This window comes from Falco peregrinus, chromosome 8 (genome assembly GCF_023634155.1).
Source record: "Falco peregrinus isolate bFalPer1 chromosome 8, bFalPer1.pri, whole genome shotgun sequence".
Classification (NCBI taxonomy): domain Eukaryota; kingdom Metazoa; phylum Chordata; class Aves; order Falconiformes; family Falconidae; genus Falco; species Falco peregrinus.
The window spans coordinates 35,702,527-35,715,919 of record NC_073728.1 but is presented as its reverse complement, the minus strand read 5'-3'; the positions used below and the strand labels follow the sequence as shown (position 1 = coordinate 35,715,919).

Here is a 13,393-nt window from a genome sequence, read left to right as displayed (position 1 = left end):
TCTTAGGCTGATATGTTAACTGCTGGATCTTCCTTTCTGAAGCAGATGTGGTTTATTTTTTTCTCTGTTTCCTGTATTATGAAAAATGTAAATCCTAAATAGTCATGTTGAATAATTTTACAGAGGAAAAATATCCCTATAGGAAACACTGACGAGCTTCCCAATAAATACTACTTTTACAAAAGACCTAACCTTTGTTTCATTTTAGTCATGTCCTATGAGAAGTAATGCTCAACTAGTGCATTATTTAGAGATTTTTGGAGTACATTTTGAAAGCCTCATACAGTGCTCTGTCCACAGGATTCCCATTAAACACAATGGGAGCCATGTGGCTAAAATCCTGCAGAGCAGTTTGAAAATGTATCCCGTGCTGTGTGGAAGATAGATGATTAAAGAATGAGTGCTTGAACAGGGAGGAGGGAGTGATGTTGTGATTCTCCATTTAGCACTATAGTTAGACTAAAAATCCTTCTCTAAACCCTTCTTAAATGATCTTCTGTTGGAAGTCCGAGCTAATGGCTCTCCTGCTTGTGCGAATGAAATGCCAATACATTACAAATAATTAAAATAAACATTTGCACCTTAGAGATATCTAGATGCCCTTTCGCTTCTTTTTATGTTAACCTCTTTATTGCTGTTCCAATTTATTCTTTTTCTGTTTTCTTACATCTTGCTTACATTTTCATGTCCTCCTTCTCCTCAAAGCTCTATTACATCTTTTAGGCTGCTGTTGCCTTCACTTTGGTCCTCACGTCTTGTGCTGTTCTTTTCCTCTCCATTCTCTCCTTAAGGTGTTTTCTCAAAAAAATTTTCTCTACTTTCCTTCTCTGCTTATAAGTATTTCCTTCTCTCTTCTAATCCAACTCTTCTTTGTCCAGTTGCTCTACTTTGTGGGCCAAAGTAATGGGATATGCCTTTCCAGGCCCCTTTACTCTCCCCTCTTTTCCTTTGGTTTTCCATGTTGATAGCTGGCTATCCCTCCAAAGTGTCCTTTCCTCTTCTCACCAGATTTCTGACATCATACAACTTGCCTCCTGAACCTACAAGCTGAGAAACATTTGAGACACTGTGTCTGATACAGGCGCAACGTTCTGCATGACTTCAGCACAGGGAAAATGGGAGCAGGCAGGCACTAGTGGAACCAGATAGATGCAGCAAAGAGCCAGTGCTCTTTGCAAATCTTACATGCAGACATGCTGCCCTACTTTTAATCAGTTTGTCTCCAGGATAATGCAATTTAAGGAGATGGGCTTCAATAGTGATGAATTTGGCATTTTGAGCGTGTTTAGTCTGGTGTGTTTTTTTCCTGTTGTTACTTCATACAATGGATAATGGCTGTGCCAGAGTAATGTGTTTGAAAAGGTATGGGGAATGCTTTATGGTGCTTGACAGAGAGGCATAAAAGTGTCCCTGCCTTTTTCATTTCTTTTTTTTTTGTTTTGTTTGTTCTGGTTTTGTTTTTTTTAATACAGCTGTAATTTCTTCTTCTTGCATCCCATTTGCACTTTGATATTACTCTTCTTCCCTCCTTTTTCTTATCTTCTTTTTCTTTTGATAGGCTTGCACACATACAGAAAAGGATAACGTTAGAAGTTATTAATGACAAATCCTTCTTGTTTTTTTGTGACCAGTTCACAAGTGGTTTAATTTAGCTTTTCTTGTTTGTTGGCATCAAAGCTGATGATGCTGTATATGACACTGTTCCAGCACTCTTCTGTGTGCATTGTCATGTATTTTTATTGCCTCATTATCAACTGCTTGGTTGTAGAAGAGCTGTCAATATAATTTTACAGAGGCTACCACTACCTAATGATACAGGTAATTAAGCCCTTGGAGACCATTATTCTAACCATATATTACTTGATTAGGCCATTTTGCTATGCTGCTAGGGTTTGGAATTCTACAACCAGTAAGCTTTCGTTCTTACGTCTCTGACACGACTTGTTTTTGTGGCTATTTTCCAACCACCTGAAATTTAAGACTGGAAGAGTAATTACTCCTACATCTTAGGTTTCTTTGGTAGTACATATGTATTGCTGTTAACTGAATCTGTCCACAGAAGGGTAAACTCCTTTTGAGCTGGGCACCCTTAGAATAAGAAACTATGTTGTTCCAGGGCAGTGCTGCAGGAAACCCGCAAGGAAGGAGGCTTTTTTCAGGCTCAGGAAAAGATACTTGGCATTCACTAGCCTGGCAGTCATTCCCAACCTGCTTTGGGGAAGAACACATGAAGGCATTTTATTTATATATTTTTCATTCCATAAGTTGATAATTGGGAGGGTAAGGGGGAGGGTTCTAGTCATACAGAGAGGACATTAGGTCATCATTTGTTCAGGAAGGGTACAGAGAAAACACTTGATCATAGCTGATCAGCCAAGGTCTCATATCCTCTGTTTGTCAGTGTCTATTTGAACGTCCAAAGCAAGCTCTCTGCTGAGGAGAAAAAGGAAAGACAAATTCTATATATACCTACAGCAGCACATTATCCCCCATAGGAATTAGAATATTATCATACATCTTTTTGTAGTACAGGCATCACTTGGAATATTACTACACATTTCATCTATCTTTGCTGATCTTGTATGTAGAGGCTTTCAGGAAGTCGTAACTGATTTGAAAATCTTATTTATTTTTTTTTCTTTTCTTATTGTGGTCTTTGTGAGGTGAAATTTGGAAATGCAGAAGTCCAGAAAGTCAAAAGGAATTATATTTATTAAGACTCTGTGTTGTCTTTAAAAGTACTTCGAAGTGAATCTCATGGTTGGGAACGACAGTCATTGTTTCTTGCAGTTCTGTTGGTTCTTGCTGTTCTTTTTATTTGTGAACATCTGACATGACCCATTTTGAAGGGATCTAAGCTTAAAGTGGGAAGCTTTGCTGTCATACTTGAGTCCTGTGTAGTAACATTTTCAGGAGTCCAGCCTTTGGGCCTTTGTAGTTGGCTGTTCAGCATCAGGAAGGGGCTGATGCTGTCTTGTGAATTTAATTTTTGATGTAAGATTTAGGTTATTGAACCAAATCAGGAGTGGTGTGTTGAATGTTTATTTAGAGTCCCATTTACTCCATTAGTAGTTAGTTTTTTAAAGGCATTAAATTCACATTTTAAGGGCCAAAGAATGCAAGAATTTAATAAACTTTACAGTCTTTGCCTCTGAAGGCATCAGGGCATATTTTGTGGTGTTCAGTGTAGTGCAACTTTCTGAACAACTTCAATGGTAGGCGTACTTAGTAGTCACTTAAAAGAATTCTATATCTTTCTGTGCAGCAATGATATGCATGCTTACTAGCCACTTAATCAGAAGAATTATATATTTTAAGTGTTTTGCGTATAGGTGTTTTACTGGGGAGTCAGAGAGGCTGATATCAAATCATGATTGTTTCTGCAAAAGGAAGTCCCTCCTCTATTTAGCTTTCTTCCAGCTGCTGTCTGTACTCTGGACAGGACAGGTAGGTGTCTACTGCAGCTCTTCACATCTGAGCCTGGAAGCGTCATGATGGGCTGAGTTGCATGAAAGTGCATCAGAAGAGCTTGTTTGCATTGTGGAGTGTTCTGCAAATGCTTGTTGATGACAGACCTCATTTTAATCTTGCATTTCTCTTGTGCCTATTTCAACCCCACAAAAGCTGCCTCCCTTCACGTAGCATCTTTGTTATTCTTAGAAACACATAGAAATATATGTAGCTATGTCAAGGTGGTCCTGGTACTACCTTGAAGCTGTGACTCAGAATTGAATAAGAGATGTTTAGTTTTGAGTGACTTTACATTCCTGTAAGTAACTTAAAGCAATAGTGGTTTGTCTATATCAGGGTGCTTATAGGCAAAATTAAATATGCATCTTTGGAGGAGCTGGTATATATCTCTCTCTCCATCCATCTATGTATTTGCAAAGATGGAAAAAAGCAGATATTTGTTTAAAATGTAGAAAACAAGGAAAAAATTTTTAAAAAACCACTTTATTTGAAATAGGAAATATTTGCAGTCTGACTGTATAACTATAATTCTTCTGATGCTTTTAGTTATGCTGAAACACTGCGACTATTTCTGGTGCCTCCAGCATGAATAGAGTTCGAACTTAGGAGCATATGTTTAAGCTGACATGAGAATTAGTTTTCTGTACATGTCTGGTTCTATCCACTTACAGTTCATTAAAATATCTCCTGTCCTAAGGTCCCAAATATGTTACTGAGGAATTGCAGGAGGGACAGTCCTTCCATTGGAAAAACACTTTCAGTTGCCTATGAGAAGCTTTTCTGTGAGGCTTAGTCTTGGATTGTTTTTTGTTTAATTCGCCATGCCTGTAACTTACAAAATTGTAGACAGGGGTGGTGATGGAAGACACCCATACAGTCCATATGGCATTTGTCTATCTGTCAGTACAGAAATAAACATTACCACTGGTTTCTCTTGCAGTTCAGAAACTTTTTGCTGTAGGTATAAGTTTGATGAGTGAAATCTGTATGGCTGAAAGAGACAATGGAAACATTTCCAACATTTCCTGGCTCAGATGGTGTTTAGAGCAGTCTCAGAGAAATGTCAGGTCTGCCATTGCGTGATAACAGAATTCAGACTTGTGTGGGAGCAGTGATATACCAATGCTGTGGTCTTTCAAAATCCTTCCCTACTTATCTGAGGCTCCAGGCACATACATATTTTAAGGATACCTTGAAAATTGCCAGTGGGTTCAACGGTCAGTGGTTCAACTAAGTAAATGTTGTGCTCAGTCTTTCAATTCTGTGGAATTTTCAGGTGGTGGTATGGTCTAGCAGATAGAGCACCTGATTAGGTCATGCACTCAAAAGAAGGATTCTTCTCCACTTGTGTAAATAAAGCTTGAGACATGTTTCATTCCAGCATGGCCTTGTGATAGTTGCCTTCATCGTGTACAAGATACTTTATGTGCTGCTCTTCTTTAGATGGCTTGCCCTTCAGGCAACAGTTTGAGTATGCTTTGAGTACATTGTTCGAAGAAGGGTTTAACGTAAGTATGTGGAAAGAGCATGGCTTGTGCAGTTTGGATTTGCCACTGGCGAATGACACAGGCTGCTCAGAGCCTGTGGTGGGGAAGGGGCCCTGATGGTGCTGCAGGAGGAGAATTTGCCCTGGAATTTCTGGATTGATAAGCACCTGTGCTCATGAAGAGAAAGAATAAACATAAATGATACATTGTATGTGTGTCTTTCTGTTGATACTATAAAGGATATTATTACTTCATTTTCCAACTGAAATATTAAGGATGGATATTGTGTGTTCTGTAGGCTTTGCCCAGTGCACTCCTATAAAACGTGTAGCAATGTCATATCCTAAGCAGAACTGAAAATGTGGAGAAAACCCCTTGGGGTTTGAAGCCCCATCATTTCCCATGTGTCAGATCTCTTAAGTTTATGACATATCTGTTTTCACTTCTCTCTGTGCTCTTTTTAAAATCCATTTTCAATATCTACATTCTCTGGAGAAGCTTGTGTCTTTTTCCTGGCTACCTACCCACTTGAAGCAGTGGCCTAACAGCGTGCTGCAGGGTCTCCACGGTAGGTGCACTGGGAGCAGCAGGCTTGGGACACAGCCCCAGGAAGGAGGGGCCACTTCATTCTGGGGATCACCATGGCTTGCAGAGGAGAGCAGAGGGTCTAGAGGCTGTCGTTGTGGCTGACAGGTCACTGCACAATCTGGAGATGAGTCTGCAGATCAGGGGAAGAGCTGAGGAGAGCAGGCAGCCATGTCTAAAGCTAATGAAAATCCCTGGAGCCAGAGGGGAGTAAGCAAAGTCTGCAGTTCAGAGCGCCACTGATTTAATTGAAACCAGGTAGAAGGAGAGACACTCCTGCAAGGATGCAGTGAACAGGAACTGCTGTTTGATGAGCTTTTTTTGATTCTGATGTCTTGTAAAGCCAATTCCATGTTTTTCCTGTTTAAAAAAAAATCCAGTGCTTAATCTAAAATCCAGATTTTTTCTATTTTTTCAGGAGGGAGAGTTGTGAGTGTTTGTTTACTTTGAAGCCTTTTGGTAGTTTGAGGAACTCACTGTAAGGAGAAAGTCTAGCCTTATCCGTTGCTTTGCATGGAGCGGTGAGGGAAGCGATATGCAAGTAACCCCAAACCTGAAGTTCAAAACTACGAATGAGCATGCAAACTAATTTCTCTGGGAGCTGAATCAGAGAGAAGCTTTTTGTTTGGTTGGATTGTAGGTTTGGAGAGAGATGGAAGGCTTGGACAGAGACACAGAAGTCTGCCACCAAAGCCAGACAGATTGCTGTCTCCAAAGAGAAAACCAAAGTCCGGCTGGCGAAAATACTGACTGGTTCACAGATGAACCAAGAGCTGAAAGAACTGAGAAACCACTTGGGAACCGGTTCCTTCATCTGTTATCAGGCAATAGGGGGGGGTCAGACAGCTCAAGTCGCTGAAACCCAGGCCACATCTCCAGGGAGGCTATAAATAAAAAGTCAAGAGACTTAAGCCGGAAACTGCCCAGGAGAGAGGCAGGAAGCTTCACTGCCTCACAAGACAGGAGCTGGAAGAAAATATCCACCTGAGAATTTTGATGACACAGAAGTTAAGCTAAAGATGGAGAAAGATCTGTTATTGATATTTTTCTCTAAGATTTTAAGAGTCCTGCACCTGCTGCACACTGTGAGAAGGAAAAAGCTGAAATACAAACCTCAACTGCTGCAGTAAGATTCTATAGGAACCTCCGGACACATCTCTGGAAGACTGAGTCGGTCTCGTGTTGAAGGAATTCTTGTGACATGCACTTGAAATAACTACCAAGTACTGTCACCTCAGCTTGAGGGTGATGAAAAGGGAAGGTGATAACACCTAGCAAAAGGTAGCTGCCAGCCTGTGGAAATCTTGAAGGAAGTAGGTCAAGGAAGAAAGGGGTTGAAGCTGTCATGCACCTTCTAGAGCTGGAACAACTACATGCTACCTGTCCCTTGGAGGGAGGATCGTAAAAAGGGCTATGTGGGAAATGGCTGAATAGAGCGTGGGCTGTGGAGACTATTTATTCTCTGTGCTAGAGATACTGGGAAGGACTTTTTTTTTCAAGGAAAACTTGCTCTGTCAAGGAAAGATTTTAGGTCTGGGGAGATCCCTCTGAAGGATATGCTACAAAAAGTGGAGAAGGGAATGGGTTACCTCTGCAGTGAGACATAAAGGCATATCCTACACAGTGGAGAGCTTGTTCAGAGAAAATCCTCTTCACGTGTGAAATTACTGTGGCAAACCATGAGAGACATCTCTCTCAAGGAAGGGAGTCAATAAACCTAGCTGAAAGGGGTCTGAAAGACCTTTCTGGGAAGTGGGAAATTTACAGGGAAGGTTCTGCAGAGTTAGGGGGCTGAGAGAACTCTTCTGCCTCCTTAAATTAGTGTAGCTGAGGGAAGATAATTCCTATATGGTATGAAAATCTGTTCTTGGGGAGGACCCCAACAAAATAGCCTCTGGCTTTGGTCCACTTGAAATGACAGAAGTGGGAGAGGCACAAAGTGGACAGGTTTTGTGACCACGTCCCAGCATTGCTGGGGAATGGCACAAAGGACATGCCTGTTTATGAAGGTGATGGTGCTGAGAAAATTAAGAGGAAAGTCAGGAATTTAACTGTGTCGTAGTGATGCATCAGCCCCAGCAGGGTTTGTCTTGCCTGGTCTGTTTGAAACTGCTCTGGCTCATGCCACGAGTTGTGGCAGCAGGGCCAGGCAGGAGATGGAGGCAGTAGAGCTGTCAGAAATGTAACATGAAAATGCGTTAAAAGCAAGCCTCTACAGCTCATTGGGTCCTTGCAGGCAGGTCCTAGCTTCCAGGCAAGATTTGAGTTGCAGCAAAAATACAGAGGAAGCTTCCTTCTGCCATCTTGGAGACCTGAGCATCTGTGCCCTGTGTGCTGCTTCCTGGGCAGGGAATGGTGTTTCCTTCTTCCCAGAGATTCCTCTGGCCCCCTCGCCCAGAAACACACACAGAAACAAAGTCAAAATAAATAACTGCATGTTGCAGTTGGTTTGATTTCCTGGTATTCTCTCAACAGCACAGAACAAATTACATTTTTTTTAAATGTAGGAATGACTGATGTTGTTTCAGGAGTAATAGCAGCAAGAACCTGTGGATCATAAATTCAGGTCCTTAGCTCTTGACATGTCTATGTAATTAATTTCATAAACTGCTCAACTCTGGCTTAAAACTGTTTAGGTTTCTCATCCTGTTACTCTGCCTGGTAGGCTGGTTCAGGGTCTCAGATTTTCAGTGATTAAAAACATCCTAATTCCAGCCTAAATATATTTAGAAACACTATATTCCCATCTTGTTTTTTCGACGATTTGCCTTGGGTTGGTGTAGTTTTCTTTCCCATTTAACTTTTTCTCAATGATTCTTCTGTGGAAAACATAAAGCTCTTGGTCTCAAGTCTAGCAAGACAAGTTGTTTAGTCTCTTCTCATGACACACTCTCAATGCCTCTAAACAACCTCGGAGCTGTCTCTTCACTGAATCTTCTCTGAATGAGCCACTGCTGAACACTGATGATCATAATTACAGATAATATTCCAGATGAAATCTTGACAGTGGTTTCCACAGTAGCATTAATATTTTATGTTCCTTAAACTCTTGCATTCCATGAACAGATTCTGGTTTCCAAGGGCCTCATTTCTTCTTGCGTTTTGTGCTTTGAGATATCTATCCATAGGTTGGGACTAGTGGAAGACTGTTTCCCTGCTCTAAACCGACATTTTGTCAATAAACTTAAGCTTCTATCAAACATGGGTTTCATTTATTTTTCTCCTAAAGAAATAGCTTTTTTAAAAAAAAAAAAAAGAAAAATTGAAAGGAACTCTTCAGTTTGAGGAAAGCTTCCATTTTCTATTCAAATAATAGATGTAAGAAAAAATTTAATGGTACTAAGCGAGATGCTTCAGATGAATAGACAGTAAATAGAACACTAAAGAAAGGGGGAAGTAAATGATCTTAAATAGTGACTGAAGAATGTAGACTCAGGAATGGTGAGCTTTAGAGGCTGTTTTTGCAGATTGTAACAGCTTGATAGTTACATAAGATACATGGAATCCTTGGCAAAACAGGTTTTTTAGCATAGTCCAGCAAGCAGGCAGAATACATGCGTGGGGGATAGCTATTCTAGATGTAATCTGCAAGTACTTGACGTTGGAGTGGGTCCATCTAGGATATAAGAATCATGATGAAAAGAAGATAACCTTTTGTGGTTACCAGAAGGGGGGGGAAATATAGGTTGATATGTAGAAATAGCCTTTCATAAAACTCCTAATTTTTCTGTTTCACTTCCAAATTTTATGTCCTTTGGAAATCTTGTTCAGGGAGCAAAACAGGGAATTTCAAGTTAATTTTATAGAGGCTCCACTATTCTTGCATTATTTAAAAGAACTTATACTAAGTCCTGGCATGTACATGTCCCTGTGGAGAGTATTATAGATCATAACAACAATCACTTTTCAATTAAGGTGCCATTAATTCATGCTTCAAAGATTCTAATTTATAAGGAACAAATCTTGATTGTTATCCTGTGCCATGTTTGGTTAAGCAGTCCTTCCTAAAAATGGACAACTGGGGTGCTAGTGAAAAAGCAGCAGCTTAAAAACCACAAGAGCACTGGCCATCGGAGTCTTGCAGTAAATTTGACTGTAAGCATATTTCACCTCCTTGTTTGACAGAAACTGTTTTTCTCTTTCTATTTTCAGATATTCCATGGGCACCTAGAATTTGTAAGATCCTCTCAGTGCTGGTTTTATAGTGACGTGACCACACAGACAGTGTCTCTGTTACGCTTGTGGTTCAGCTTTACGGCTGTCAACTCTTGCAAACTTTTATAATAGCTGCAAACAGCAAAACAACAGAAGTCTCAACTGTGTTTAACTGAGCTCTTCATCATGTTGCAAAGATTATTCTGTTGCATAGAAATCTATTCTTTCTCCCCTTTTTGCTTGTTTATTAATTTGTAAGAACTTCATGGAGGACTAGATTTGAAACTGTGCATGCATATATAAACAAATAATTAAGAATGCTATTACATCATTAATTTAAAAATGCAGTGATGAGCATGTTGAGAAATTAAATCTTGCAGTGAGGACTGCACAAGAATTTATGTTACAAACCAAAATGATTTGTTCTGTTGTGTAAAAGGCATCTTGATTAAGGTCAGCCTCTGAACAGAAATGGTTGCAATCTGCAACTGAAAAACTGCACCACTGTCTGCACTAGAGATTAGAGCTGGCTTGTTTTCATGCACATTTGGTCAACAGATGGTCCAACTATTCTGTGGGCATTCTGGCAATGCAGAAGTCTGCACATCAATGACAAAAACCTATCATACGAATAAGTAAAATGTCAGTGTCCATCTGAGTAAAATGAATACCCAGTGTCGACTTCTCAAAAAGTAGCGTAGCTGGCTGACTTGGAAGGAGGAAAACTAGCAAAACATCCTATTATTGCTAAATTAGCCAATACCATTTATTCTGATAACACTGAAAGAACAGAAAGACTATGAGGCTTATATAAAAGATAATATTATTGGCCTTTGGCCAGAGCATTAGCTAATATTTGCTGTCTCACTGGATTGTTACCTTAGAAATAAAAAAAAAAAAAACCAAAACAAACCATGATATGCTGTGAATAATTCTTCTGTTCAATTGCATTTGCAAAGAATGGTACACGGAAGTCATGTTTCCCTAAACACAGTAGAAGCAAACAACAGCAGGCAGTTTCTGGTCTGATATGCTGAGGAATACAGGGTCTTTTTTCAAGGTCACAGCTTTAATATACAGCCTATCTATCTGGCAATATGGCTTAAGGTATTCCTTTCTCTCTCCCCTGCCTTTGTGTCACCCATACACCTGTGCCACTGCAGTTTTCCCTCCTCCAGCCCCTGTTCCAGCTGGGCTGTTTCCAACTATATCAAGGGATTGGGCCAGCTTAAAAGGAAAAGAATACAAAACATGAAAGGCAGAGTGAGAAAAACTGTTGCATCTTCACAGCTGAAGAAGCAGCTGTACAGGGGCGAGAGTCTGGGTGAGGAGATGAGGAGTGGGGAGAAGCTTGAGGACCTTTGCCTGGAATTGGCACTCACCATTTTTTGTTGTGAAAAACGGTGTCTTTGTGGTTTTGTCCATCACTGCTTCTCTGGTTTTTGACCCCTGTCCTCCTCTTAACCATACACATAGAGCTGAAATCAACTATAGTCCCAGGCCTTTATTTGCGGTAAGCCTTGGTGAGATCTGCTAAGCCCATGGGATTTAATTTCTGATTGACCTTGAATGGGACCAGTGTTTTGTAGATGGCTTCCCTTATTCCCAGTGGTCCTGTTGTGTGAAGGAGCAGAACTCTGTCCAGTTCATCCTCCATTCAGGAGAGTTAGCGTTATTACCAGTTTTAACATGCTTGATGAATGCAGATAGATGAAAGACAATTTTTGGTGATGCCTATTATCACCTTCTAATATGGAAGTGCAAACCTTCCTTCTTTCGCTGATGGAACTGAAGTTGATTACGTTTTCATGAGATGGTAGTACCAGATTTTAGACTACACTTGCTTTTTACATCCTTTTGAAAGGGCAGAGAAGGGTGAATGTGTTCAGCAGCTGTACTCATATAAACAAATGTACTGGCACACACTGCTGCACCTATAACATAGAGAGTAAATACTAGTAATGTGTTTGACAGTCTGTCTAAATTGCACAAACCTAACAATTGGCTAGAAATACAGCAGGTTGTTGGTTTTTTTAATCTAACTGATTTTGTTCCAAAATGACAGTAATTTTATCATGGTGTTTGGTTACATTGTTGATAAGGTGTATATTTGCACACATTTGTTTTTAATTTTTGTAACTGAATTGCAGTAGGATTTTAACAATACAACTAATTACTGTGCATATTCAAAAGATAAAAGAGTACCCTTAATGTGTTATTCATAACATGGAGTATGAGAACATTATAAGGCCAGGATTGTCTTTAAATATTAATTTCATGGTAGCCATGGATGCATTAGGCTTTTGTAAAGAAGAAAAACAGTGAATGCAACTCTTAATTTTTTTTCCATACAGTTGACTTTTATAAATATTTTTGTTCTCTAGAATGGAGGAGACAGTGAGAAATCTGCTAGAGAGCCAAGGATCCCCAGGCCAGCATGGAGAAGGAACTGTCAATATCATGAAGGTATATCAGGTATTAGTGACTTTTTACCTGTTTTCTTGTGATAGAAAAGTTCTTTAAAACAAAGATCACACTACTGAGATAAATGTGTCTGGCATTGTTTCCTCTGTGTGTTTATTAGTTATGAATACTTGTAAATAGTGGTCAGTACCATCTATATTTTCCCGGGTGTTCTCTCACCAGAGTTTAAGGGTTTTCATTTTTATTATCATTGTCTTATCTGCATTTGCTGCTCCTCACAATTAACAGGACAGAGAAACTAGCTTGGAAGACTTTATTAAAGCATTTAGTATTTTAAGTAATATATTCCAGCATCTTTAGAAAACATAGATGCTTGTGACAGCTTGACCTTCAGATTGTGATGGATAATTTTATCCACTCATAATCTTACTGAGTGTGAGGCTTCTATATCAAGCTCCATAGTTTCTTGTTGCAGTTTGTGGTAGGTGCATTTTATCAGTCTCACTTGGGGTAGAGAGAGTATCTCATGACAACATTTCAGAGAGCAAAGATTTTAAGAGGTTTTTCAAAGGGAACCAGGTCTGTTTATACTCTTTATAAGAAAGGAGAGTTTTGCATTTTCCTAATGTACTGCCATATTCTGGAAGCAGTGAACCTGAGGAGATAGCAAGCCTTTTTAAGTGTCTCTGGAAACAGGAATGAAATAGATGCCAGTTCATCAGATATTCTGCACATAAATTCTTAAAAAAAAAACACTTGAGGAAGCTAGTCCTGTCCTGTATTTTTTTAAACAGATTAAGTATTTTGTATAAAGACATATATTGCTGAAATATTAAAATCTATACTATGTAGTGATCCTTCAGATAAAACACTTTTCAAAAATTCTAGTTATATTAGTCCATTCTTACAACTGATGGATCAAAAATACAGCAATATAGCTAAACAAAAATGTATATTAAAGAGTATTTATCACTGTAATTTTCATTTTAAGCTTGGATTGAAGGGAAAAGAATCTTTTAGATTAACCTTCCAAAATAAATCAATTTTTCTTGTTAAAATGATAGCCTATAAAATTTAATTTCAGGACAAATTAAAATTTTTGTTGAAGTTATAATAGAACACTGTGCTTTTAGAAACTGGTAATAAAAGCATCTATATTTTACTCACTGTCCTTTTAGAATGCAAAAATGAAACTCAGTTCCCTCCTCTTGGTTCAGAATTTAAATCCATACTTTCTGTTCACTGTTGCCACCATACAGAGGGGTTCTGAA

The 13,393-nt window shown here is 39.3% G+C and overlaps 1 protein-coding gene across 10 annotated transcripts in view; it reads left to right on the top strand.

Moving 5' to 3' along the window:
• The window catches only part of NCKAP5 (NCK associated protein 5), a 245,870-nt gene that overhangs the window by 91,019 nt on the left and 141,458 nt on the right, over positions 1-13,393 (top strand). For 9 of the 10 annotated variants that reach the window (XR_008748414.1, XR_008748415.1, XM_055812075.1 and 6 more), the window contains one exon: positions 12,083-12,173. Coding sequence is in view for 8 of the 10 variants with exons in the window: in XM_055812075.1 (XP_055668050.1) it covers positions 12,083-12,173 (91 nt within the window). In the remaining 2 variants the exon portion in view is untranslated. The remainder of the gene's footprint in view (positions 1-12,082; positions 12,174-13,393) is intronic. The other variant, XM_055812073.1, reaches the window with a different exon arrangement.